The 26,470-nt window shown below is 35.1% G+C and overlaps 1 protein-coding gene across 1 annotated transcript in view; it reads left to right on the top strand.

The window, feature by feature from the left end:
- The first annotated feature begins 241 nt into the window (after positions 1 to 241).
- The window catches only part of LOC131030042 (thaumatin II-like), a 53,663-nt gene continuing 27,434 nt past the window's right edge, over positions 242 to 26,470 (top strand). Inside the window, exon 1 of the mRNA XM_057960722.2 lies at positions 242 to 362. Coding sequence (XP_057816705.2) covers positions 242 to 362 — 121 coding nt within the window. The remainder of the gene's footprint in view (positions 363 to 26,470) is intronic.

The following is a 26,470-nucleotide window of genomic DNA, read 5'->3' on the forward strand; positions in this document are numbered from 1 at the left end:
GTATCGATCATTGGGTCCACTGGATTGGGATTATCTTCCAGGTGTGATGGATAGCAGGATGACACATGAATACATTGTGCATTGTACTGTACACAAGTTTCTGAGGTTGACATGTCCGGATGAGCCATAGCTAGTTTTAGATGAGGATGATGAGAGGCTACCACACAGAGCTCCTAGATGACAGAGGGATGGTGGGGGGGAGGAGGTGGAGGCAAAGATGATGGTGGAGATGGAGATGGATATGGAAGAGATGCAGGAGATCATGGTGTTGGAGATGACAATGGAGAAGATGATGATGGAGGGATGGGGAGATGGTCGAGCAATGGCAGTGGCAGTACCAGGCACACCAGGAGCTAGATCAGGTTAGACGAAGATGAGATCAGGTCAGACAGGGATGACCAACATGGTTAGATGGAGGAGATCAGGTCCAGGGGATCAGGGGCATCAAATTCCAGAGCAGGTACCTATGACAGTATCACAGGATGAGAAACCATAGGTAGAGGTGCCTCAATAGATCTTCATTAGGATGTTGTCTCATCAACAACAATCTTAGATTATGGACTTACAGGCTCAGGTTCAGCAGCTAGAGAGTCAACTAATAGAGAGGGATTCTTAGATGGCCCATTTGGAGACTCAGATGACTTCTCTCATAGTCGAGAGAGATGCATTTAGGGATAGGTATCGACAGGTCGAGGTACAAGTATCATTGTCAGGAGACTTTATTTCAAGGAAGACTTCCCTGAAGATGTTGCGCCAGGGGATCTGAGAGGCTGAGTATTACAGGACCTTATAGTTTATTGTTGTTCCTGCTGATCAAAGGGCTCTAGGATTTTCATAGATGAGCAGGAGATCAGGATAGATCCAAACCGAGAGTTGAGGAGTGATAGGGTCACTTCAAAGAGATCCGGAAGGTGGGGACTAAGGTATAGGGGTACAAACTAGTGTTACTATACCTGCCGCATCAGGATAGAGTTTCGCTCCACATCCTAGTGGTCAAATTGATATGGGTCATTGATCCATTCATGTACACACCTTTTTGTGATGAGATACTGATGATTACTATGATGTATATTTGTGATGTATCTCATATATTTTGTGATATAATTATACCTTGGACATTGATCTTGTTTTGAGGATATCATATGTAGTCGATCCTATTCGCTCTACATGACCTATGAGATGATGGATGCATTCTATTTGATATATGATTATGTTGTGTAGTTTACTTTCATGATGTATGCTTTAATTTCTACATTCTTATGGATTCTAGATGATGGATATGATGTGGCAATATTTACATGATGTATGCAAATACAAATATGTATAGTGATGCTTATAAGTACTATGTGATGTATGTGCAATGCAATGTTTTCTATGTTAATGATATTTTTATGATTTTCTCATGCATGCTAATATGAGATGGATGAAATGCAATGCGATGGTGCTACCTTTACATGATTTGAGATTATATTAATGCTATGCATGATCTAACTAAATGAATGAATGATTGGATGCTTTATATAAATGACGTCTTAGTATGCAATGGTTACATGAGATGAACTAACTTATCATATAATATGAATGAATTGATTATTTTTGTTATTGTCCAATGTACTTAATCACGTAATAAGAGAGATAACACCATGTTAGGCTTTGGCCTTGGAAAATATGAGCATTGCGATCCCATGCAAAATGAAATGCAAATCTACTTTAAAATGCAAATGCAAAAATGAAATGCAATGTAGTGATTGGATAGGTCATGGAGTCATTGATTTGTTTCTTCATTAAGCCTTTAAAATGTGGGAAGTGAATGCAAACATCAATGGTATAATTAAACCATGATGACCTGAGCACTACTTTCCTAGGTTTTGATATTGCAAGTTAGCACAAGCATCGAGGTATAATTAAACCAAGATGACCTGAGTGTTGCTTGTGTAAAATAGGTAGTAATAACCATTCATATATGCAAGTCTAAAATGTCTTCTATGATACTCTGATGATCATGTCCCGAGACAACTTTGCACATATTAACTATCAATTTACAGAAAGTAGACAAGAAAAATATCATGTTCCTTCCTTGTTCCTCTAGTCAAAGACATCTTGGAGTTTTTTCTTTTTCACTATTTTTGGATTTTTTCTTCTTTTTCACTATTTTTGTATTTTTTTTCTTTTTCACTATTTTTGGATTTTTTCCTTCTTTTTCACTGTTTTTGTACTTTTTTGCTTTTTCACTATTTTTTATTTTTCTGCTTTTTGAGACATAAAAATTCTTTAGATGAATGCTATTGATAGGTTCCTCAAGTTGATCCCCGTCCTATGCTAATATTTGATAGGCTCCTGACCCAAATACTGTTGTGACCACAAACGAACCTAACCAGTTTGGTTCAAACTTTCCTTTCTTTTCTCGATCTGGTTGGTTTCGTGGATTTTCCTTTAGTACTAGTTCTCCAACTTGAAGGACTCATGGTTTGACCTTGTGGTTATAAATTCGGCACATTCTTTGTTGATATACCTTCAAATGATCAAAGACATTTTGTCTTCATTCATGGATCAATTCTAACTCTTGCAATCTAGATACTCATTGGTCTTTATCTTGGATAAGACCTTTTAATGATACTCGTAGAGAAGTTATTTCTACTTCTATTGGCAGTATTGCTTCTAATCCATAAACAAGAGAGAAAGGTGTGGCACTTGTTTGTGTGCGGATACTAGTACGGTAGACCCATAGAGCAGGGTTCAATTGAATATGCCAATCTCTGCTAGCATCATTCACTATCTTTTTAAGGATTTTCAAAATAGTTTTGTTTGATGCTTCTGCTTTCTCATTCCCTTGTGGATAGTAGGGTGTTGAAAATATATGTTGGATCTTGAAATTCTCACATGGCTCTTGTACATCCTGATTCTTGAATGGTTACCCATTATCAGTGATAATGGTCATGGGTATTCCATAGCCACAGATGATGTAGTTCAAGATAAATGCAGCAATTTGTTTTCTTGTAATATTTGTGAGAGGTACTACCTCAATCCATTTTGTGAAATATTCTGTAGCTATAAGGATGAATTTTGTCACCATTGGATGAAGAAGGATTTATCTTTCTTACTAGATCAAGACCCCATTGGTAGAAAGGCCAAGATCTTGCCAAAGCATGAAGTTCTTATGTTTGTGCATGAATCAAATTCCCATGGATCTGACATTGTTTGCATGTTCTAGCCATCTGAAAAGAATCTCGTTCCATAGTTGGCCAATAATAGCCCAAGCATATGAAGTTTTTTGAAAAGGTAAGACCACTTAAATGAGTGCCACAAATGCCATTATGGACTTCATGTAAGGTCTTCTCAGATTATTCTTGTTCGAGACATCTGAAAAGAGTACCATCTAGACCTCGTTTAAATAGGGCATCCATGACAAGAGTAAAATGTGAGGATTGGCGAATAAAGTTGGTCTTTTGGTTCTTTGATAAATCGGGAGGGAGGGTATTATCTTTCAGGTATGTATAAGTTTTTCTATAGCGGGAGGAATCATGCCCAAGAAGGTGACATATAGTTTGGGAATCAGGATAATTATAATCGGGGTAAAACAACTCTTCCACCAGGAATTCATAACGCTCTTGATTTTCCTATATCTGACGTAGAGAAGCAAGTGTTGCCATGGCATCTGCTGCTTTGTTGTCATTCCTTGGAATTTTCTCAAAAGTTATTTCTACAAAATAATTCTTGAAATCATCTACCATGTTTTTGTAAGGCATTAATTTATCATCCTTTATTTGGTAATCATCATTAATTTGATTGATGACAACCTGAGAGTCTCCAAAGACTTGAAGTTGTGTAATCTTCCATTCTACAGCCATTTTGATACCTATAACCAAAGCTTCATATTCTGTTGTGTTGTTGGTGCATGGGAAGCTTAATTTGTATGCTTTCAAAAATGTATGACCTTGTGGTGTGATGAATAGAATACTTGCTCCTGATCCATGTTCTGTATATGAACCATCAAAGTATAATTGTCATATTTTTTTGGTGACTATTATGATATCAGCATCGGGAAACTCAATGTGTAAAGACGATCTTCTTGAAGTGGTGCCTTAGCTAGTTGGTCTGCAATGACTTGTCCCTTGATAGATTTTCTGTCTACATACTCAATATCAAACTCACATAGAATCATGATCCATTTTTCTAGTCGTCCTATTAATGTTTCCTTGTTGAGCAAATACTTTAATGGGTCAATTTTAGCTATCAACCTGATGGAGTGAGATAGTAGATAGTGTCTTAATATTTGACAAGCAAAAACTACTGCCAAGCATTCTTTTTCTATTGGGAAATAGTTGAGCTCGTATCCCACTAGTGTTCTGCTAATGTAGTAGATGGCCCGCTCTTTTCCTTCATTATCTTGTTGTGCGAGCAAAAATCCTAATGATACTTCAGTGGTTGATACATAGAGTAATAATGTCTTTCCTAGAATTGGTGACATTAGAATGGGTGGTTGCATAAGATATGCCTTGATCTTGTTGAATGCGTCCTCACATTGATGGTCCCACTTGAAATGAACATTTTTATGCAATAGATGAGTAAATAGTTGACATTTATCTACTAATTGAGCAACAAATCTTCTGATTGATTGGAGTCTTCTTTGGAGTGATATGAGTTGACTTATATTCTTTGGAGATGCCATTTCCATTATTGCTTTGACCTTAGCAGGATCTACTTCGATACCTCTAGCTGAAACAATGTATCCCAATAGCTTTCCAGAAGTGACACAAAAGGCACATTTCTTAGGATTTAGCTGTAGCTTGTACTGTTCTAACTGGTCAAAGATCTTTTCCAGTATCTCTATATGTTCTTCTCTGTTGTATGATTTGGCCAATATGTCATCTACATAGTCTTCCATGAATATATGCATCATGTCATGGAATATCATTGTCATAGCTCTCTGATATGTGGTACATGTGTTCTTTAGTCCAAAAGGCATGATGTTCTGGAGCAAAAAGTACCCCACGGCATGTGAAAATTGTCTTCTCTTGATCTTCAGGTGCTATTTTGATTTGATTGTATCCAAAAAAACCATCCATTAGAGAAAACATGGAGTGCCCAACCGTTAAATATATAATGATGTCAATGTTAGGCAAAGGAATGTCATCCTTTGGACATGCATTATTTAGATCTTTGAAGTCTATGCATACTCTGATACTTTTGTCTGGTTTTGAAATAGGAACAATGTTTGATACCCATTGAGGATATGCTACAGGTCTGATGAATCCTACATCCAGTAATTTCTTTAGTTCTACTTTGACCAGGAGAGCGATATGTGGATGCATCTTCCTTAATTTCTGTTTGACCGGTTTGGATCTTGCACTAAAATTTAAGTGATGCATAATAAGATCTGGATCCAATCTTGGCATGTCTACATACGACCTGGCGAAATTGATTTGCTGTCATTTGAAGAATTTTATATATTGTTTCCTTTCTTCTTCTGACAAAGAAGTTGTTGGATGTAGAATCTTTGGTTGCTCTATTGTCCCAATGTTATCTGCCTCTGTTGGTTAAATTAAAATTGATGACTTTTCTTGATAGTACTCTGGTAAAGTGTCAAATCTCCCATCTTTTTACGCCTCAAGGAGGTTTTCACTATTAGATGCATCCTTTCTTTTTACTTTTTCCTGATCTAAGGTTGCCAAGAAATGGTTTTCAGCATTAGACCTGATATTGTTTTCTTTATTTTCCTTTTTGCGACTAGGAGATTTGGCACCCACTTGACTGGAAGATGCGTTGGTGAAATTCCTGGTGAAAGTTGTTGCGGGTTTGATTGTATTAAGATATATGGATATGGAATGGTCATTTGGAAATGTATCAATGGTAGTATGTCCTTCATTTTCCCAATCAATAATTTCAAGGTGGATTAGAGGCAAGGGTCATCTGGTTGAGATGTTTCAGGAGTATTTAGGGTCATGATTAAGTTATCAAAGTTTTCGATATGTATGTCCATGTCTAGAACAACATCCTCATCAGAATGATTTCTCTCAAGGAGCTCTTGATCATCCTCAATTAAATCCAAGTCAGCCGGATGTCATTCTAATTCAAGTGGAGTAGTTCCTAACATTTTCCTTGCATACATGTGAACTACATCAACTCCTACATTTTCTTCAAAGAATTTTTCTTCAGCTGATTCTTCAGAAGATAGGAATCCCATTCACATTCATTAGAATCTATCTCACTAATAGCTTGCAATCTACAAATTTGTTCATATAGCTTCTGATGTGTTTTTTTTTTGTTTGTCTTGCTATATCTTTTCTTCTTTCATATTCAACTTCTTTCAGATTGAGATTGAGTTTTATCAACTTTACGATCAACTCGCCTTGATTAGTACTAGGTTCATGCTTGTTTTGATTGAGAGTTAGTGTTTCTTGGGAGGTATCATTAGTTTGTTTCTCTTGTTGATTTGAGGATTGCTTCTTTTCCCATTTCATGTTTGTTTGTGCTTGTTGCTTAGCAGATGCTTCTTCCCTTTCAATTGCAAGTTGTTTTTTTTTTTTTTATATTCCTCTTGGTGTTGGTTAGAGGATGTGTTCTCTAGTAGAGTAACTTGTCCATACCCTAAGCCTATTTTGTTTGTAGCCTGTTGAGTATTAGGTTGGATAGGTTTTGAGATACCTTCTTGTTGTTTTCCTACCAAACCTGTTCCAGTGTATCCCATTTTTTGAAGAATGTAAAACTCTTTTCCATACTTTTCAGTGGGTATTCTAACATTGTTGATCTTTTATTGGACTTCTTCATCCTTATATAGCCACTATAGCACATATTTGTCTTTTGTTTCCTCTGATAAGGTCCCACCACTAACAAATGCTCCATCAAATATTGGAAGATATTTCACAATTGGTTGTTGTTTAGAGTTTGATGGTTTTCCATAGGATTTAGGAGAAAGTGGCAATTGGGATATTGAATATTCTCCATTCCCTTGATCTCTTAGCTACATTTGTTTTTCCATACTTGACAAAATTGAGGCAAATGATTTTTCTTTGGTTTGTGTGTTTCAAGATGATTCCTCCCTATTATGAGGAATAATGACTTCTTGATCTGGTTTGAGATTACTACAATACTGAAATGGATTTGAATATGCCGAGATGGAGATTTCCTACCCATTGTAGGGAAACTTTAGGCATTGATGATATGTGGATGGAACAACTTGTATGCCATGTATCCAAGGTCTTCCCAAGAGTATGTTCTATGATAAGTCCAAGTCTAGAACTTGGCATGTTGTGTATTTTTGCAAAGGTTCCACTCTGATGGGTAATATCACAATTCCTTTAGAGGAACGATCTTCTTCATCATATGCTTTGATGGTGATCTTTTTTCGGGGATCAACTGCATCTTCTGAATAACCTAGAGCATGAACAAGACTCAATGAACAAATATTTAAGCCATCTCCACCATCTATTAGGACACGTTTAACACGCATCTTGTGAATAAGGAATTCAATATGCAAGGGAATGTTATGGAGATGTTGCAAGGACATGTCATCTTCTTTGGTAAATGATAAGAAGTGAGGGGTTGTGATGTGTCCCACCATGGTTTGGAATTGATCTATATCAAGATCTTTGGATATTGTTGTATTGATTAATGCTCTTTCTAGAATTTCTTTGTGTGCAGGTGAAAGCTTTAAAAGTTCTAAGATGGATATTTATGCGGGTGTTTTCTGTAATTGATCCACTAGATTGTATTGTTAGGTAGTGGATGATGTGTTAGTTGTAGGACCCAGAAAAACCACTTTGGCTTTTCTTCGTGTGATGACATGAGCGGGTTCTTGATGTTGTTTCTCTTTAACGACAATTACATTTACCACATTGTCATATGCATGAGCATAGTTTACCTTTTCTTTACCTTTACCATTTTGCCCTGTTGATGATTCACCCTTCTCATAGTTAGGAAGCAGAGTTTTGAAAGTCGTGTGAGATTCATTTGTTGTATGTCCATCCACAGTTATTACTCTATTATCAATCAAATCTTGGATGACATGTTTTAATCATTGACAAGCATCTATTTGGTGTCCTTTGTTTTGATGGAAACCACAATAATGGTTGTCATTCCACCAAGCAGGTTTTACGTTGGGTTCAAAGTTTCTTTCTTCAAGTAAAGTAATCAAATTGTTTGTGATAAGAGTTTTTAATGCAGATCTAAGGGGTTCACCAATGTTTGTAAATTGCCTCTGATTTTTTTTTCATAAATGCTTTTTGGTGATTGTTGTTTTGCTGAGCCGTTGCTGAGCGATTGGATAAATTAAAAACTGGTTGCTTTGGTTTCACATTGTGGTTATCCACTATCCCATCATTGAAGACATTATGATTTTTGTTCCAAAACTTTGGCTTATCATTGTGATTATTGTTGTTAGTGTTGTTAGGAGTGTGAACTCCTTCTTTGTATATTTTCAACTCACCTTACTTTATCATGGCTTCCTCCATTCTGATTCCATTATCAATCATTTTTTTGAAACTTTGTTTTCCTTGCAGTTTTAGATAATAACTCATTTGATCATTTAGGTTGTCGATGAATATGTCCATTTTTTTATATTTTGGCACTGTATGAGGATATCATCAAGCTAACTGTCTCCATTTGTAAAATTTCATGAAAGGTTCTCCACTCTTTTGTTTTGCATTACATAGGTCTATAATTGTTACTTCATGTTGTATGTTGTAAGAGTATTGTGAAACAAACTTAACCACCAATTCTGAGAATGATCTAATTCCAGGTGTAAGTTTGGAGAACCATTCCATAGCTAGTCCAGTTAAGCATTTTGGAAATAATCTCATCAAGTAGGTATCCTAATGTGAAAACTCCATACTCATTGTGCAAAATTCCCGTATATGATCTTGGGGGTCAGTGCTTCCATCATATTTTTTGTATCTAGGAGTTTCAAAACCTATAGGAAATGGTCTCATGTCCATAAGGATAGATTTCTTGAAGTGAGTATCTTCTAACATTTCCTCTCTGCATATCTTGAATTTGTGTTTGCAGTGTTTGTATTTGTTGTGCGAGAGTTGTGATAGGATTATCAACATGAATTTTTCTTGTATAACCATTATTTTGTATTCTAGGAGGATCTTGATCTCTTCTTATAGCATCTCTACCCCCTCTTGTATCCTCATTGGATTGAACATTATTTACAATTTCTACGTCATCCCTTTTGGGAATGTAAGTTTCCTCATTGGTTCTGGTGTTACTAAGAATTGAAGTGTCATTGATTTTAATACAAAAAATGTCCTCGTATTGTTCGTTATTAAGGGGGGGGTCACTTCTCTTTTGTGTCAATTTGTTCACATCAAAATCTTGGGGGAGTTTAGCACCAGATTTTGATAACATTAGGAAATATTTTTCTTTTTCTCCCTCCAATATTTTCTCCATAAATTTATTGAATTGAGGATCTTTTTTTGTGTCTCTGACATGTTGTTATGTTATTTCCCCTTCATCTTGTATTTCATCTTCGTGCTCCATGTTTCTACAGTCTTCAGTTATTTCAAATGTTTCTGTTTCTGTTTCTGCAATCTTTCATCTCTGAGCCTTGGTTAGAATGAGCATACACGTGTTTTGAATGTTTTACAAGATTTAAGTCTTGAGTAATGTGTGGCAATAAGTGATCAATTGTTGAGGAAAAGATATTTTCAAGTATTTTTTTGTTGGCAAGTTTTTTGATCTTAGTTTTGGAGTGCAAATTTTGTGATTTTTGATATGACCAAGTTCAATAAGAATGATATATCCTATGATTAAGAATGAGGTTATTTTGATCAAGCATTGTTGTTTCGTAATTAAAGGATGATAGATCCCGATGAGAAACTATGTTTGCACGATCATTTTATCAAAGAAAATGTGTTGTTGCAAATTAAGGTGTTAGATCTTTAAACTTGTTTGAGGTGAATAAATTGAGACCTTCAGCATGTCTAGCTCTTGAATCTTCTTTTGACAAAAAATAACCTGATTGAATGACTCAAGAAGATAACCTAGTCTCTATGTTTGAGTGTTTGAAAAATGGGTTGTTTTTTGTTTTCTGATTTTGATGTATTTTACCATAAACACTGACAAAATGACTAGGAACTCTGCTATACTGACCAGAAATGCTGCTATATGGACTAGAAATGCTGACAAACTAACCAGAAACACTGAGCAACAGACCACAAATGCTGAGCAATAGACTAGAAACACTGACAAACTGACCAGAAATGTTGAGCAATAGACGAGAAACGTTGACAAACTTACCAGGAATGTTGAGCAATAGATTAGGAATGCTATTCTGCAATGCAGTGACTCTAAAGTTCAAAATAATGATGTGTAGACTTAGAAAATTAAGTGTTTGAACTTAGGAGATTGCAATTTTGACCCAACTTTATGATTTTCAAACTTAGAGAATGGATATTTAGATCTAAAAATTACAAACTAGGAGATCTAATGCTGCACCATGAGCAATTTGACATTCAACTTAAAAGAGTGGTTGATTAGACCAAGAGAGCTGACCTTTAGACCAAGAGAGCTATTTTTTGGATCAGGAACTCATCTGTTTAGACCAGAAACTCTAATGTTTAGACCGGGAACTCTAATGTTTAGACCAAAAACTCTAATGTGCTAAAGCTTGGAAAGTTAATGTTGAAATATGAGAAAGTTAATATTCATACCAAGAGAGTTGATGTTTGGACTGAAAATGCAACTATTTGGACCGTAGGTGTGACTATTTGGACTGACAGAGCTAATGTTTGGACTATGAATGCAACTATTTGGACCGTAGGTGTGACTGTTTGGAGTGAAAGAGCTAATATGCTATGAAACTTGTGAATTTGACAATTTGAGGTTTGAGTTTTCAATGTTTGTTGTATTTCAATGGATGAGATCTTGACTTGACTTACAAACACAGAATTCAGATTGTATTTTTGTCCCAAAGGACACATAAAGTGTATGTTCAAGAAGATTTAAAGAAAGCCCAAGTTTTCACAGGTTTTAAACAATTGAAAACACATCAATCGGTCTATCCTAAGGAGATTGGCTTCATTATTAGTCCTTAGCCCACAACTTGGTACCTTGTCAGCTCACACAACCTTTTCACCCCCTAAAGGGTGCCCATATTTTTGCCTTTGCAAGAGCTAGAGGAGTCCCATTATGAGCCTACCAATAATGTGTCAAAAGGGGAGTTCGCACATACGCTCAAAGGAAAAATAGTGAGTATCTTAACGAGAGATTCATCCCCCTCCATGCACTAAGAATTTAATAATGTTTAGAGGTAAACCGGGTAGCTTCTAATTTAATTGGAACTAGTAAGGGATCCATTTGGCGCGTCAGGGTATAAACTCAATTACGTGGTCTCCCAACCTTGAAAACCAAGGTTTGATATACCCGAAGGTATGAAGGAGAGCCATTCCCGAGCACTATCATTGACTTAATTTTCATCAAATCATATTTATTTTATAGTGGGTTGGAGTACTTGGTGTTAGCCATTCCCACTTGGGTTGTTCCCCTCTCACCAGCCTTAATGGCTTAGAGTTATTAGCTCCTTGGGAGGGTAGGCCCGCTAAAGATATTCACTATTGAAATAAAAATATGAGTCGGGCTTTCTGATCACCTAAGAAAGGTGAGAGCATACTCGCCTATCACCAGCACACATAAGACATGTTTGTTTATTTCCATTGTAATTAGTCTATGTGCCTAATTTAACAAAAATAAGTGCAAAATCCTACGGCTGCAAACAAAGTTAGTAGTTTATATTGCATTCTTTGACAGTGAAATAGTTGATGCCTCCAGTCTCTCACAATGAAATGAGTACCTGCAAAACCAACAATCTGCAAATTAGGTTTAGGAAATTGACAATCGAGAAGCAGAAATAAGGAATGCAACATACAATATTTACAAAATCAATAAAAAACTAAAAACACTATCAAATTGACCAAGAAAACTATCATATGTGCCAAGAATGCTATCAAATAGACCCAAAATGCTACTCTACACACCAAAAACACTGCTTTGCACACCAGAAATGTTGTTCTGCATACTAGAAACGTTGTCAAATAGACTGAAAATGGCAACAAATATGCCAAAAATGCCACAATATATACCAAAAATACTAAAGTATAGACTGAAAGAGCTAAAGAAGAGAAAAAATAAAAACAGAGTTGAGGAATCTCCCATAAATGCCATTTGAGGTGTCAGAACGCTACAAAAGAGGCCAAGAACATGATTTGGGAGTCCAAGAGAGCTAATCAACCTATCAATGAAATTTCCTTCAAGCAAACTTGTTAAAGATCAAAGGGGCTAGGCCCCACAGTGGGCTCCAATTAATGTGATGCTAGAAATGTGGTATATAAAAGGCATACACATATAATGAGACAATAAAATGTAATTGAAATCTTAATTAAAAATTAGATTAGAAATGCAAACCATAAGCCTTCCTTGAAATGTCCCATTTTCCTCTATTCTTGAGGACCTTGAAGGTGTTGGATTTATTGGCTCTCAGTGGAGCAATGACCTCCAAAGTGGCAACTCAAAGAGTTGAGTAGCTATTTGATCATGATTGACTATGGAGATGATATGAAATGAATGCTTTAAGAAACTAGATTAACATGCTATGTTTAATCCAAAAGCTAACTGCTAGATAATTGATATGCAAATTGACTATAGTAATGATGCTAAGAATATGAATCCAAGGGATCCTTATTACTCAAAAATGGGGGATATTAATAGGAATTCCAAGGCCAAAGATGAGGTGGTAGGAATTGATGGTCTAGATTTGATCTGATGATATAAAGGGCCAAGATTGAGGAAGCTGGAGAAGAGGTTAGAGGAAGGGACACTTGTCAACTCTGTGGTGACAAGTGTCAAGGAGCCTTTCTTATGAGATGGCAAGTATCCAAGGGAGGATACATGTATAAAAAGTGCCATGTATCTCAAGGGGAGAATATCCACACAATAAGAGGTTAGGATAAGGAGGTTAGGATGTGCAAGGTAGGATAGGGTTAGTTAAAACCCAAGGTTAGACGGAATGGGTTAGGCTAGGGGATGATTCGGTTAGGTGGTTAAAAGTTAGGAACCATGTGCTCATTTGAATTTAGAAATTCAAATAATTGGAAAATGATAATTAATTTCAACAAAATCGAGTTTGTTAATCTTAATTAGGGATTAGCAGAACTCATTTATATGGGGGGACATTAATTAATTTAGAATTAATTAATCAAAGGGGGATATGAAATGAACTATATAAATAAATCATGTAGATTTATTTACTAGTAGATGAATAAAAAAATTAATTAAATTGCTTGTGAGTTCAATTAATTGGGAAGGGGAATTAAGCAAATAACTACGTATTTAATTAACTATCTTCAGACCATTTTTAGCTGTATACACTAACAATGTTTAAGGGAACATAAGGTGTTGGTATTCTACACTCTAATGAGAATATTTGATGTTGTCATTGATCGAAACCAACTAGCAACCCACCAACAATAGATTTCTACATGCCCGACATCACATATATTATACATAGGCAGGCTTCGGCACCAACAGGCACTTCACTGGCATTTAGATTACATTGGCAACAAAGCATACCGATACTCCAGCCGACATGGGATGAAATTTTGTTTATTGTAATATAATTATCTTTTGTAAGATGACATGGTATATTGTAAAAGACTCATATATATATGAGATCTTATAAGTCATTTTTGTAATGTAATAGATAGGCGAATATTGTATAAGGTGATTTAGTGACAGTGAAGGCTTTTTATTAAGGTATCTATCTGACCTTAAACTGGTACTAAACTTGGCATTGGAGATGCTATTTTGAGAATTATATTGTATTGGATTTAATTATCCATTTTGTAGTCAGTGTGACTCTTCATTGAGCAGTGAGCTCTAGGTTGTTGGCCTCCTTGCATGTGCAGGCCCCTATTGTAAGTAGTATTTATTCATTGGCCAGTGAGTAAATATTGTGGGTTACAAATCCCACAGAGGTTTTTCCCACACCGGGTTTTCTCATTAAAATATCTTGTGTTATGGTATGTTTCTATGTTGTCTCTGTTATTTGTGTTTACTACAATAATTCTTATTTACCGCTACACTGTTTTGGGTTGTAAAATTATCAATAAGTTCAAATATTCTATTAGCCAGTTAGACACTAATTCATCCCCCCCTCTTAGTGTCTTTGGGATTATCATTGAATCTAACAATTGGTATCAGAGCCTAGTCATCTATTTGCAAAATCTTAACAGCTTGAGGAAGATTGTGACACTGGTATAGATGGAGAACTTAAGAAAACAACTGGAAGGACCTCTTGAAGATTTTGATGCAGAAAAATAGAAGAATATCAAACTTGAAGATGATCTGAGGACTGCGCAAGAATTCATTAAAGGACTTTAGGAAAACTTTGTTATAGCACAAAATAAAAGAAAATAATTTCATGAGAAAATGTAGAATGATGATGATGATGAAAAGGAAACTCTTAGAGACATTGCAAATAAGTTAAGGCAAGATAACACTAATATAAAAAGTGAAATGCAAGATATGACTATGAGGTTATGTAAGGATATTGAAGAGAGAAAGAAGAATCAAGAAGACTTGGCTAGGAGACTTAATGATGCTGGAAATGAAAAATCTAAGGCTTAGTCATGAAAATGATATGCTAAAGATTGATCTGATTCACATGAAACATGATAAAGATGAGCTTGTGAGACAAGTCAGAATTCTGGAAAACAAGTTGGTCACTGTAAATGAACACAAAGATAAATTCAAGAAAAGTTTAGAACAACTTGATGACTATTGGTAAATAGATTTGTCCCTTTCTTGAAACCTTAACAATTATCTTCTTTAAGAAAAATGTGAGTCCATTTTATCCTTTAGAAAGAAACAAATATACCAACAGTTGGAAGAATTAATGAAAATTCAACCTCTGCATTAGAGGGAAGCTCCTCATATGATTTGCAATGAATTTATTATATAGTTGATATGCTAACACTTTTAACCAGAAAGCATCGAAAGGCTTCAACATTTATCCATCAACACAAATAAATGCTTTCAAAACTGCACACATAGGAAATTTCTGAAAAGAATATTCAAAGGAGAGTTCGCAAACTCTGATTCATAACATTCTTGTTATATAAATTCAAAGCAAAATAAGGACTCAGCAATGACTAATGGCTCGATCAATACTCTCTCATGCTTCATAGAGCAAGGGGGATCAAGCAAATCAATACAATGTGAGTTGTCCAACAACCAATAATAAACATGAATTGAAAAGGATTACAGTGGTAACTGATCATCAAATTATATTGTGTCCATAATCAGCTTAAGAAAGATTGCAAATCTAAGAACACACAGATTCAAAGATAACACAACATTTCATTAATAACCAGTCATTCTATCATCCAATTCATATCAAAATTTTATCTACTACTCCCAAACTCACAGTTTTCGGAACCCGCATCTGATGAGTCTTTTAATTCTGAATTTGAACTTTTGAAATCGAACCTTGAACCTGTGCACTTGAACCTGTGGGCTTGAACCAAAGAAGGTTCAAAGTTCAAGTTCAAAGACCAAAAATTACAATGAACCCGAAATTTAAACTTTGAACCTTTTGAACGTTTTGAACCGCTTGAACCTTTTGAACTTGCGGGGTTCAATCAGAAGGTTCAAAAACACAAATTGCACCCACATTATATTTGATTTATCACTTTCTTTTCATATTTGGCTGCGTGTTGAACCTTTTGAACTTTAGTAGGTTCAAGGTTCAAGTTCAATGATAATTGTTCCTTTGGGCTGCCATAGAAAAACCTGTATAACTTTTTACTGAAAGCTTCGTTTCTTGTGAAATTTTAACTGTAGAATAAATAAGCTAAGTAGAGCATAACCCACAAATCGTATTTGCATGAGACAGATAAAAATTGGGATTTAATTGTTTGGGTATATGGGTAACCCAAAAATAAAACAATTAAAATTTCCCAACCGACATGAAGTTTGGCTATAAAAACTTCAGCATTAAAACATTAACAATAACTAGTTTTTAGTTGATTATTTGGCTTTAGGCATGAGCAAAAATATAGGGCTAACAATGACATGCTGAAAAGACAGAAACCCGATGGAGGCACAAATGGACTTGGATTTCAAATTGGAGAAAGTTCCGGTACTGCAAATAATCAAGATCAAAACTAATCAGTAAGACAACCTAATGCTTATAAATTTAATGGGAAATGTTTTAATTGCAACAAATATGGTCACATAGAAAATCAATGTAGATTTAGATATAATTAGAATACAAACTCACCCAACAGTCAATGTTCCAAATGCAACAAAGTTGGTCATAATTCAAAAAATTACAGAATGAATGTCAAATTCTTTGTTTGTGGAAGATTTGGACATTTATCTAATCAATGCGGATCACAAACCGATCAAGGATATGGAAAGGCTATTCAGAGGAATAATGTAACTTGTTATGCATGTAACAAGATTGGACATATTGCAAAATTCTGTAGAAGCAAGAATACACCGGCGAACAATAAAGGATCTAGTTTCAAGGGGAAATAAAAGGTAGATGAAGTAAAGGAATAATTTTCAAAACAATGGATTAAGAAAAGTGATCAGAGAACTGATGAAACTATCTCTGCACCAGTAGAACAGAGTAATCCTCCACTGGCAGGAGATTCTTCATCTAACTGAGGAATAAACCTTAGGGGGTTTTGCAGCAAGTTGAAAATCATACATTCTACCCTCGGTTGATGGTGAGAAGATAAATTTCTTCTTTACCAGTAGGTGTGCTCAGTTTTCACTTAACTGACAAGAATTTAATGCAGTTTTAAAGAACCCTTTTGGCTATAAAGCACCAGAAACACTCATTTCAACTCACTGAACATTCAAACAAATCAAAGAGTGTGAAACTGAGCAATGACATTCTAAGGCAAAGCTGTGAAATGATTTTTAAGCATTCAAAATTTCAGTTAAGAGGTATTTATCTTTTGAAATGGCATCCTCATCTTTAGTTCTTGAGTTTATTTTGAACCCTACCATTGTGGAAAATGTCAAATTCCCTAGACCCATGTTTAAGATTATCCCCAAGATTACAAAATAGGATGATTCTGTTGGATCTTTCTCAAAAATTCCCAAGGGTGTGGCATTTGTAGAAGACCCTATAATCTACATATATTGCAACATAGAAAACCTACGGACTGAGGATTTGAAGAAAATATTTAATGAGGTCATTACTGATAAACATGGTGTGATGAAATGTGAACATAGGATTATGGAAGACTTAGGTTTTGTAGAGATTCTGAACATTGTTGAATTTCCAAAGGATGTTGTAAGACTTGTATTGAGCAGATACCATGAAGAGTTCATCTGGTTAGAATCAGTTTTCAAGAGAACCAGGGAAGCAATTAAGGTAGTTACTGGTTTACCTTCAATCGATAGTAGGCCTGAGAAAATGAAGAAAATACCTAACAAGGGAGTTATGGATTTAACCAGAGCCACATATGATAGAAGGTCACTTAGCGTGAATGATGTTAAGGATATAAATGTGAGATATGTGAGTATGGTACTAGGATACAAAGCTACTTATGCAAATAGACTGAATTATGTTTCTAGTCTTTGTATTCACAGTGCATATGAGATGGTGAACAATAATACTAAGATAGATGTGTGTGAATGACTTAAAGATGAATTAATTGACAATTTGAAGAAGATTAAGGGAGACAAGAAAGGTACTTTCCATTTTGGAAACCTACTAGTATACCTAATGCTATACTTTACCAGAGAGATACCTGACATAGGTAACAAGGATTTTGGTTATGACATCCCAGTAGGAATGCAGATTCAGGAAGCTCTTTCACCGGTATGGGCACTGATAGTGTTAAAAAATCATAGACTACTTCAAAATATTTCAAACTAAGATGAGAGAAAGAGAGAGACACTGCAAATTTTTTTTGTCATTAAGCGAGATGAAACTTGGATGGAAGCAGTAAACCCTAGATCATAATTGATAAGTATGACAAGCAATTTTTTTTTGTCATTAAGCGAGATGAAACTTGGATGGAAGCAGTAAACCCTAGAACTATTTGGGTTACTGAGATGGGTTATGAGGTAGGCCTACCCTTTCTGGAAACATATGCTAAAGCTCTACTTGATGCACCAAGGGAACCATCTAACAAATTCTTTGGTAATGCAGAAACTATTGAGAGTAATGTATCTATGCAGAAAAGGGAAAAAAAAGAGAAAATTTTATCAGAGATCCCTCCAAGAAGGTGAAAGAAATCAAAGAAAATTTCATGAATATCAGTGGTATATCAGCACATGAGCTTGAAGGACTGCAACTTGAAGCATGTGTTTCACCGGTTGTAACATCTTCTGATGTTGACAGTGGGAAGGTTGTTGAGTTTAAGAGAGTGGAAAGGAAAAGGAAAACCTCACCGGTACCTTCTCCTACTCCTAAGAAAACTAGGAGACTAAGGAATAAACAACAAGCAGTTAGGGAACCAAAGAAGAAGCTTACACCAAAGAAGAAACAGACACTAATGCAAGGTAATCTATCTAATGCAAGTAAATGGTATAATTTTTTTAATGATTTCGACAAAAACATAATGGACGAAATCATTATTCTACATTTGGATATATACAAGAAAGTTTTGATATAAATGATTGATGAGTTACCCAATGATTTATAGTTAGATTGAAAGCTAAAAGGCTATCTATGATGGAACTGGACAAGAAGTTGAAAGTTGAAGCACTCTTGGCTATACATCCGGTAAATTCTAAGGAAGAAATAGATGAGCTTATCTCTAAAGCTAACTGGTCAGTATTTGTCAGTGGACATCAATAAGTAAGCCTAATGGATGGAAGAGTTAAGGAGATTATTGATGAGACTGGAGATAAATGGGACATATTCTTTGTGGAGAAGGAAAAGCAAGAAGAAAGAAGTAGACCAAAAATGGAAAATACATTCAATGTATATTAGAAAGACAAGGGAAAAGGTAAAATAGGTGGTGTACCTTCTATAAAAGTAATAGATAACATCCCTCCACCAGCTCAGGACACCCCTCCTACAACATCACCAGTTCATACAACTAATCCATTGTACATGGCTATTGTTGGTATAAATCATGATGATACTAATCCAGAGTCTGAGATACTCTTTACAATGAATATGGATACTCAAGATATAAGCATTGTTGTGGACAAAGAAAATACATAGGTTAAGGCAAATAGTGTTGAGGACAACAAGATTTCAGAAAAATCGGTACAAACTGTTGACTCTCAAGAAACTGAGATACCAGCTCAAGCAGAGCAACCAGAGACTAAGAAACATACAAAGGACAAGACAACTAGCATAGGGCCACCAGAATCCAAGAAACTAGCAGTGGAATAGACAAAGAAATAATCAGAGGTAGACGTTCATGTTGAGACTAAGACACCGATAGTTATAGAGACACTTAATCAATCTGAGAAACCATAAAAGTTATACATACACACACAAATCCACCAGAATAAAAAATAAGTAATGTGGATACATTTGATAGAAATAAAGAGGATATAGTGAAGGTGATTGGTCAAACATCTATTGAGATGAAATCTACAGCTGAACCGAGCACATCTACAAGTGAATTCAGACCCACTAACATAACTAAGGTTCTATTAGATTCTATTAAAAGGATAATTTATTATAATGCATTATCATTTAAGGCAATTGATAACACATTACCTATTCTAAAGATGATTGCACCTACATGTCAGATAGATCACATTAAGGATTCTATAGGTAAATTGGACACATTGTCCAAATTCATTGCTGATAATGTTATAACTATAGACAAGGTGAATAAGGATATCATTAAGGAGAGAGTTGAAAAAGAGAAAAACACATTCTTTGAGAACACCATAAAGAAACGTATCAATCACTTGGATACACTTTTACCGGTACTTAATTCTATAATTTTGGAGTATAAGGAGTTATATAGACAAGCATGTAAACCTCACTCTTTGACTAAGGACATTGATGAGAAAATAAAAAAGACATAGAAAGAAATTGATGACATTGCAGACAACATGATAGGTTCATCTGGACTTATATCAGTTTTTGAGTAGGAAATGACAGTCTTTGAGGAGAAGTTGGAAAATTTTGAGAAAGAGAAGGCAAGGATAAGGTCTAATGCTCGGGAACTAAAGGGTAAACTTGGTCCAAAGTTGGATAGTCTGATTACTCAGAGAGTTGAAATATCTAATGCAATAGTTCAAGGAGAGCGATCACCAGAGCAACAAATGCACTATCTCATGTGTATGATCTAGCAGACTGAGGCAACTTTAAATGACAACAAGAAGTTTATGCAGAGTCTAAATCTAGTTTTGGTGGACATCTTTCAGATAGTAACCAACCGATTACAGACCTTGAGGTAGCATTTTTGCACTCTTTTGATTATTTATGACATCCTTGGTCATTGATGTCAAAGGGGGGGTATTGAAGACAAAAATGCATGTATAGAGGCGATCACTTGCTCAGGGGGAGCACATCTTTTTGGATTTCAAGTTTTTGGATAGTAGTTTTGGATTTTTCTCATGAGTGTTGCCATCAATGCCAAAGGGGGAGATTGTTGGCATTCTACACTCTTACGAGAATAGTTGATGTTGTCATATGGCAACCAAATAGAAACCCACTGGCAATAGATTTCTACATGCCCGACATCACATATATTATACACTAGCAGACACTGACACCGACAGGCACTTCACCGGCATTCAGATTCCATCGAAAACAAAGCATATCGACACTCTAGCTGACATGGGATGAACTTTTGTTTATTGTAATATAATTATCTTTTGTAAGCCGCCATGGTATATTCTAGAAGACTCATATATGTATGAGATCTTATATGTCATTTTTGTAATGTAATAGGTAGGCAAATATTGTATAAGGTGATTTAGTGACAACGAAGGTTTTTGGTTAAGGTATCTATCCGAGCTTAAATTGGTACTCAACCTGGCATTGGAGATGCTATTTTGAGTAGCGCATTATATTGCATTTAATTATCCATTTTGTAGTCAGTGTGACTCTTCATTGAGTGGTGATCTCTAGGCTATTGGCCTCCTGGCATGTGCAGGCCCCTATTGTAAGTAGTATTTATTCATTGGCCAGTGAGTAAATATTGTGGGTCACAAATCTGACATCGGGTTTCCTCATTAAAATATGTTGTGTTATGGTGTGTTTCTATGTTGTCTCTATTATTTGTGTTTACTACAATAATTCTTATTTACTAGTACACTGTTTTGGGTTGTAAAATTATCAATAATTTCAAATATTCTGCTAACCGGTTAGACACTAATTCACCCACCCCTCTTAGTGTCTTTGGGACTATCATTGAATCTAACATAAGGGTCCCATGAAAGGTCACCTAGAATATTGGTAACCTAGATGAGAATGGTGATAAGGCAACATAAAGTAGTCTAAGAGACCTTAAATATAAGAGGATAGTCTTGTTTAGCAAACTTATGAGTGCCCTATCTTGTTCATAAGTCTGCATGTATATAGTTTAATTTTATTTGATAAAGCTCTAGGGTTTTGGTATTATTTTATAATGAGCCATGATAATACCATTTTTCATTCATAGTTGTATTCTTGGGTAATTATATATCATTATAGTATTAAGGGTTTAATTTTTTAAAATCTAAAACCTCATGGTCTAATTTAGCCAATGAGGATATACTTGAACCTCAATAATTGGCCGAGACCTCTAGTCAAATTTATCCACCAGCTCTAGAATGTGCTACCATAGTTGATTTAATCATATAAGCTATGAATGATAAAGAAATGGCTAAATTAGAACATTGAACTATGATGAATTAAGATATTTAATAAAAAAATAATTTAGCATTTGAAGAGCTTAAAGGTTTGAAGTTGAATAGCGCAATACATGGTATTGTAGAGGGGCCCAAGATCACCTATAAAATAAAAAATTAAGATATTCATAATTATTGGGATTTAGGTTCCCTCATCATTGTAAATATTTTTTAATTATTTGTTCCACTAATCTTATTTGTAATTTAACCATAGGAGGTAAAAATATTTAACCAATAGTGGCACAAGAACTCATGTAAAGAGAATATTACTATTACCATTCGGACTTTCAGAAAAGGATAAAATGTCTAAGTGTCCCCTTTTGAATTTTTATTTTGAGATTGCTGGACACATTTAAGGAGTTATAAGTGCATGCACAATAACTATTACAAATGTTATAGATTATCATGATTTAGCATGACTGTAAGTATGAAAGAAGACTACTATATTGGTCTATTTTGGTGAGCTTCTTTATGACATCTATGAGAACATCTATTAGTGGATATTTTTGGCTACATGCTTGATTCTAAGATGCTAGGAATAATTTTTTTTGAGGTATTTGTTCTCCCTATTGTATTCAAATACTACAATGATATTCACTCCCAAGAGCTTCTATTAAATGTGGTCTTGAGTTGGTATTTTGTATCAAGTTTTTTTAGCTATATAGGTGAAAGGGTGTTGTCGTATTCAATAGAGTTTTTTAGAGAGATATATTGTTATGGTAGTCTATCTTTGGATTAATAATATATGTGTCTCTATTTCTATGGTCTAGTATTTTTTCGCTTAGAGATTTCTCCACATATATATGGTTTTAATTTTTTTATTATTCTTATTGGCATTTAATGTGCCCATCAATGCCCATTGATCATAACCAATTTGAGAAAACCTAGGTGGGCCATCCATTAGAGATAAAAATTGGCTAATCCCTCAAACCATAAACCCTTATTCCATCTTTGTAGGCATGCATTTTATTTCATCATTGATGTCTAATGGAAGGTCATTGGTAGTTGAAGTCATAACCTATGCATCCTTTATCATAAAATCAACTCACACCATTCTTAGCATATTACCACATAGTCATAGGGGCTATTTTTACTTCCTATGTTAGTGCTATAGAGCCATGAGAGAGAACCACATAGAAAGATATGTTATAGTTTAATCAAGGAATATATGTAATGATCCATATCTATCTCCACTATGTTACTAGTATCTAGTAATCTCTACCATGTTTCATTTGTGGAAACACTAGCTAGAAATATCGATCAATAGATAAGTCTATGCCAATGTAAGAAATATCTAGAATCTACTCCACCTTCCAAAAGACCTCTATAAAAGGAGGCAAATGTAAATTATTTCAAGCAAGTGAATAAATTGTATTTGTGTAGTATCACAGTTGTGTAAACAATTATATCTCTACATCTGTTCTTCTTACGCATTGTTGATTAATGCCCATCCACCACCAACAAGTGGTATCAAAGTAGGCTGATCATGGTAAAGATAAGTTATAAAAGATCTCATGATTGCGGGCATGTAGTTTGATGATAGAGTAGGTTTGTGGAAGTTTTCAAGATAAAATCATATGATTGAAGGGTTGCAATAAGGAGTAGAGAAAAGAGTGCAATAAGAAGATGCAAAGGTGAAGGTAAGTCATTGTTTTATGGTTTTCCTTGCAGAGAGTTTTTTGTTTTTTTTTGAGGCTATGTTTCATTCGCTACCAAATTGAAGAAAAATAAAATATTTGGAATAAAATAATGATTTCTAGAGGTTTTGAATGGAAAGAGAGTCAAAGATTACTATTGTGACCAAGAGGGAGAAGGTTTAAAAGAAGACAAAATCATACGACGAATCGTGATTTTTCTATTTGAAGAAAAAAAAAACTATCAATCAAATGTAGAAAATGTAGAGGCCTTTGAAAATTTAAGGGGAATACCAGTGTCCATAAAGAATAATTTTTAAAGGGGAAATGTGAATATAACAACTAAGGAGAAGTTTTAAGATCAATGGTTAGGAAGATGGAGAGACAGAGGCCTGCAGCGCAGAGAGACGCCATGGTTAGGAAGATGCAGAGACAGAGACATGGACACGATATCAATGGGTTCTCCATAATTCGGAAGCCTTTTAACTACAATCAAAAAGAAGCTTTTTAAGCACAAAGGTTTTCAGTTACGATGCAAACATATATAGGTGAGCAGTAGGAGCGCGGAACCCAATTGGTTGATTGAGGCTGATCTTTCTGATTGCTAGTTTGCTAATTGTAGATCTGTTTGTCTTAAGAATTTGCAGATTTTTTGGACCTAACTTTATCCTTTATGTACATTTTAAGTTCTCGATTTACCCAAAAATTCAATTGAGATCTGTGTTTTCATTGGAACACTCAATTGCTTGACCAAAGTCTGTTTTATGATTCGCAGAAGATCATGAGATGTTGATGATTTCTAACACCTGCTATAACCTTCACTACACTTCATATTATTACATGGTAATTATTTGAAATCAGTTATGTTACAAGATTTCTATTAGAAGGTGTTCATAAAATGTTTCTCAAAGACAACACGAAATGGACCAGCTATTGTCTTACCTTCACACGGGACCTTTTCCAGTATTTTATACATATAAAGTTCGTCAAGGACTGCTAGTTGAGAGACACAAAATGGACCAGCTATTGTCTTACCTTCACACGGGACCTTTTTTAGTATTTTATACATATAAAGTTCGTCAAGGACTGCTAGAAGGCACCTTCCATGTTAGTCATTCCACATGTCTCCTAGAAGGCACCTTCGATGCTAGTCATTTCACAAGATAATAAATAAATTGAAAAAAACAACTATTCAATAAAAATTAATATATAATAGAATAGAAATAATCCTAAACAAAAACTAAAGTTAATTATTAAATTAAATATAAGTAAACTGTGCATGTCAAAGATTGTCCCCTCACAATAGATAATGGTATTCAGTAATATAATCAAAACTAATCAAATTTGACTTAGTCTAGGAGACAAACAAGGATTGATATCATAAATAATAAAAATGATTCTAACCATCCACTAATCAATATCGGTTATGAAGAGGCACGATAAATTAATTTATGATAATCAGACATCGGTCTTGAAGAGGATTAAGAAGGGAGTCTAATCAATGAAAAATAATTGTTATGAAAGGATTCGGGGTAGCGATCTATTATCATAGAGACAACAATTAGTAAGAATCGATAACCAATTGTGTATAAGATAATGCGATTACTATATTAAAGATCGTATACCAATTATAAGGATGGTAATTAATAAAGTCTAATTATGGAGAGTTTGATATTGAATGGAGGTGACTAGTCAATCCTCAATGAATGCCACCTTTCTGATTTAGGAGATATGAGAAAAAATTTCAAGTATATTCCTGGGGCATGGTGAAATTTATATCTCTTTCATATATAACTACTATTGGATGGTTATTTTTACTTGGATCGATATTTGAATCTATTCTCGTGGTGCGTCTGCCTGGGACACGTATTGAGTTGCATGAAATAGAGGAGAGCACCGCACTTCGGGATTAATGTGTTGGCCTTTAGAACCCAAATTAGACTTAGTCCTAGAAACCTAGAATTCAGAACTGTACCTCAATCTCAACAATGGTATGAAGAGAGGAGTTAACCATAGCTTGCTTGGAGGCTCCCAGTTGAGGCATAATATCTAGTTAACCAAATATACGTGCATACTCTAGAACAAACTTCTAGGCTTAGAACACATTGAATTTCATATTTAAGCGACCTTAGGAACATTGTGCAAAATTTTCAAGTCATTCGAGAAGGGCACATTACAAGTGGTATTAGAGCAATGATCCTGCCATTCTGCAGGGTAAACATTCTAAAGATGAATCAATGAATCATTCTAGATAAGGAAAAATAATCTAACAATATGTGTATTCACATGTATGCTCCATGTTTGTAGATACTGTGTATGCTTCGTGTTTTCAAGTGTATACTATGTGTTTGTACAAGTGTATACTCTGTGTATGCTCATGCATTTATATGTATACTTTGTGTTTTTCAAATGTATGCTAAATAGCATCTGTAATCCTCCTTGTGGGAGAGGGCTAGAAGAGTAAGAAATGGGCCACGAGGGGTTCATAAGTGACCTAAAAGTGGATCCTTACAATTAAGGAGTCAAGACACCCCTTACATCTTCTCCCCAATCCTACAATAGGAAATGCATAAAGATTGATAGTATGAAACCCATATTGTGTTGTGGGCTTCAGTTGCAACAAAGTATTGACATTCTCCCCCCAACTTCACAAGTCTTATGTCATCGTCTTGAGATGAAATAGAGGTTTGGCATTCTCCCCCAACTTCACAAGTCTTGTGTTTTGGGCTTGAGATGCAATAGAGTCTTGCCATTCCCCCCCTAACTTTGCAAGATGGCAAGTCTTTAGGGGAATGAGACATTGATGGGAAAATGGCTCTCAGCAAACCCATCCTGTCTCTTCCTCCCAAAGTCTAACATGCTTATGTTATTTATGATGTACTTCCTTAGTCCTTTCAATGCAAGATACATATATATGTATATTTCCATATATTGTTCAAATGTGATTGCAGATCCAATAATCAAGATTATAATATTGCTTGAGGGAAAGCAAATTCAAGGAGGGGAGA

The sequence above is a fragment of the Cryptomeria japonica genome, chromosome 7 (genome assembly GCF_030272615.1).
Source record: "Cryptomeria japonica chromosome 7, Sugi_1.0, whole genome shotgun sequence".
NCBI classification, from domain to species: domain Eukaryota; kingdom Viridiplantae; phylum Streptophyta; class Pinopsida; order Cupressales; family Cupressaceae; genus Cryptomeria; species Cryptomeria japonica.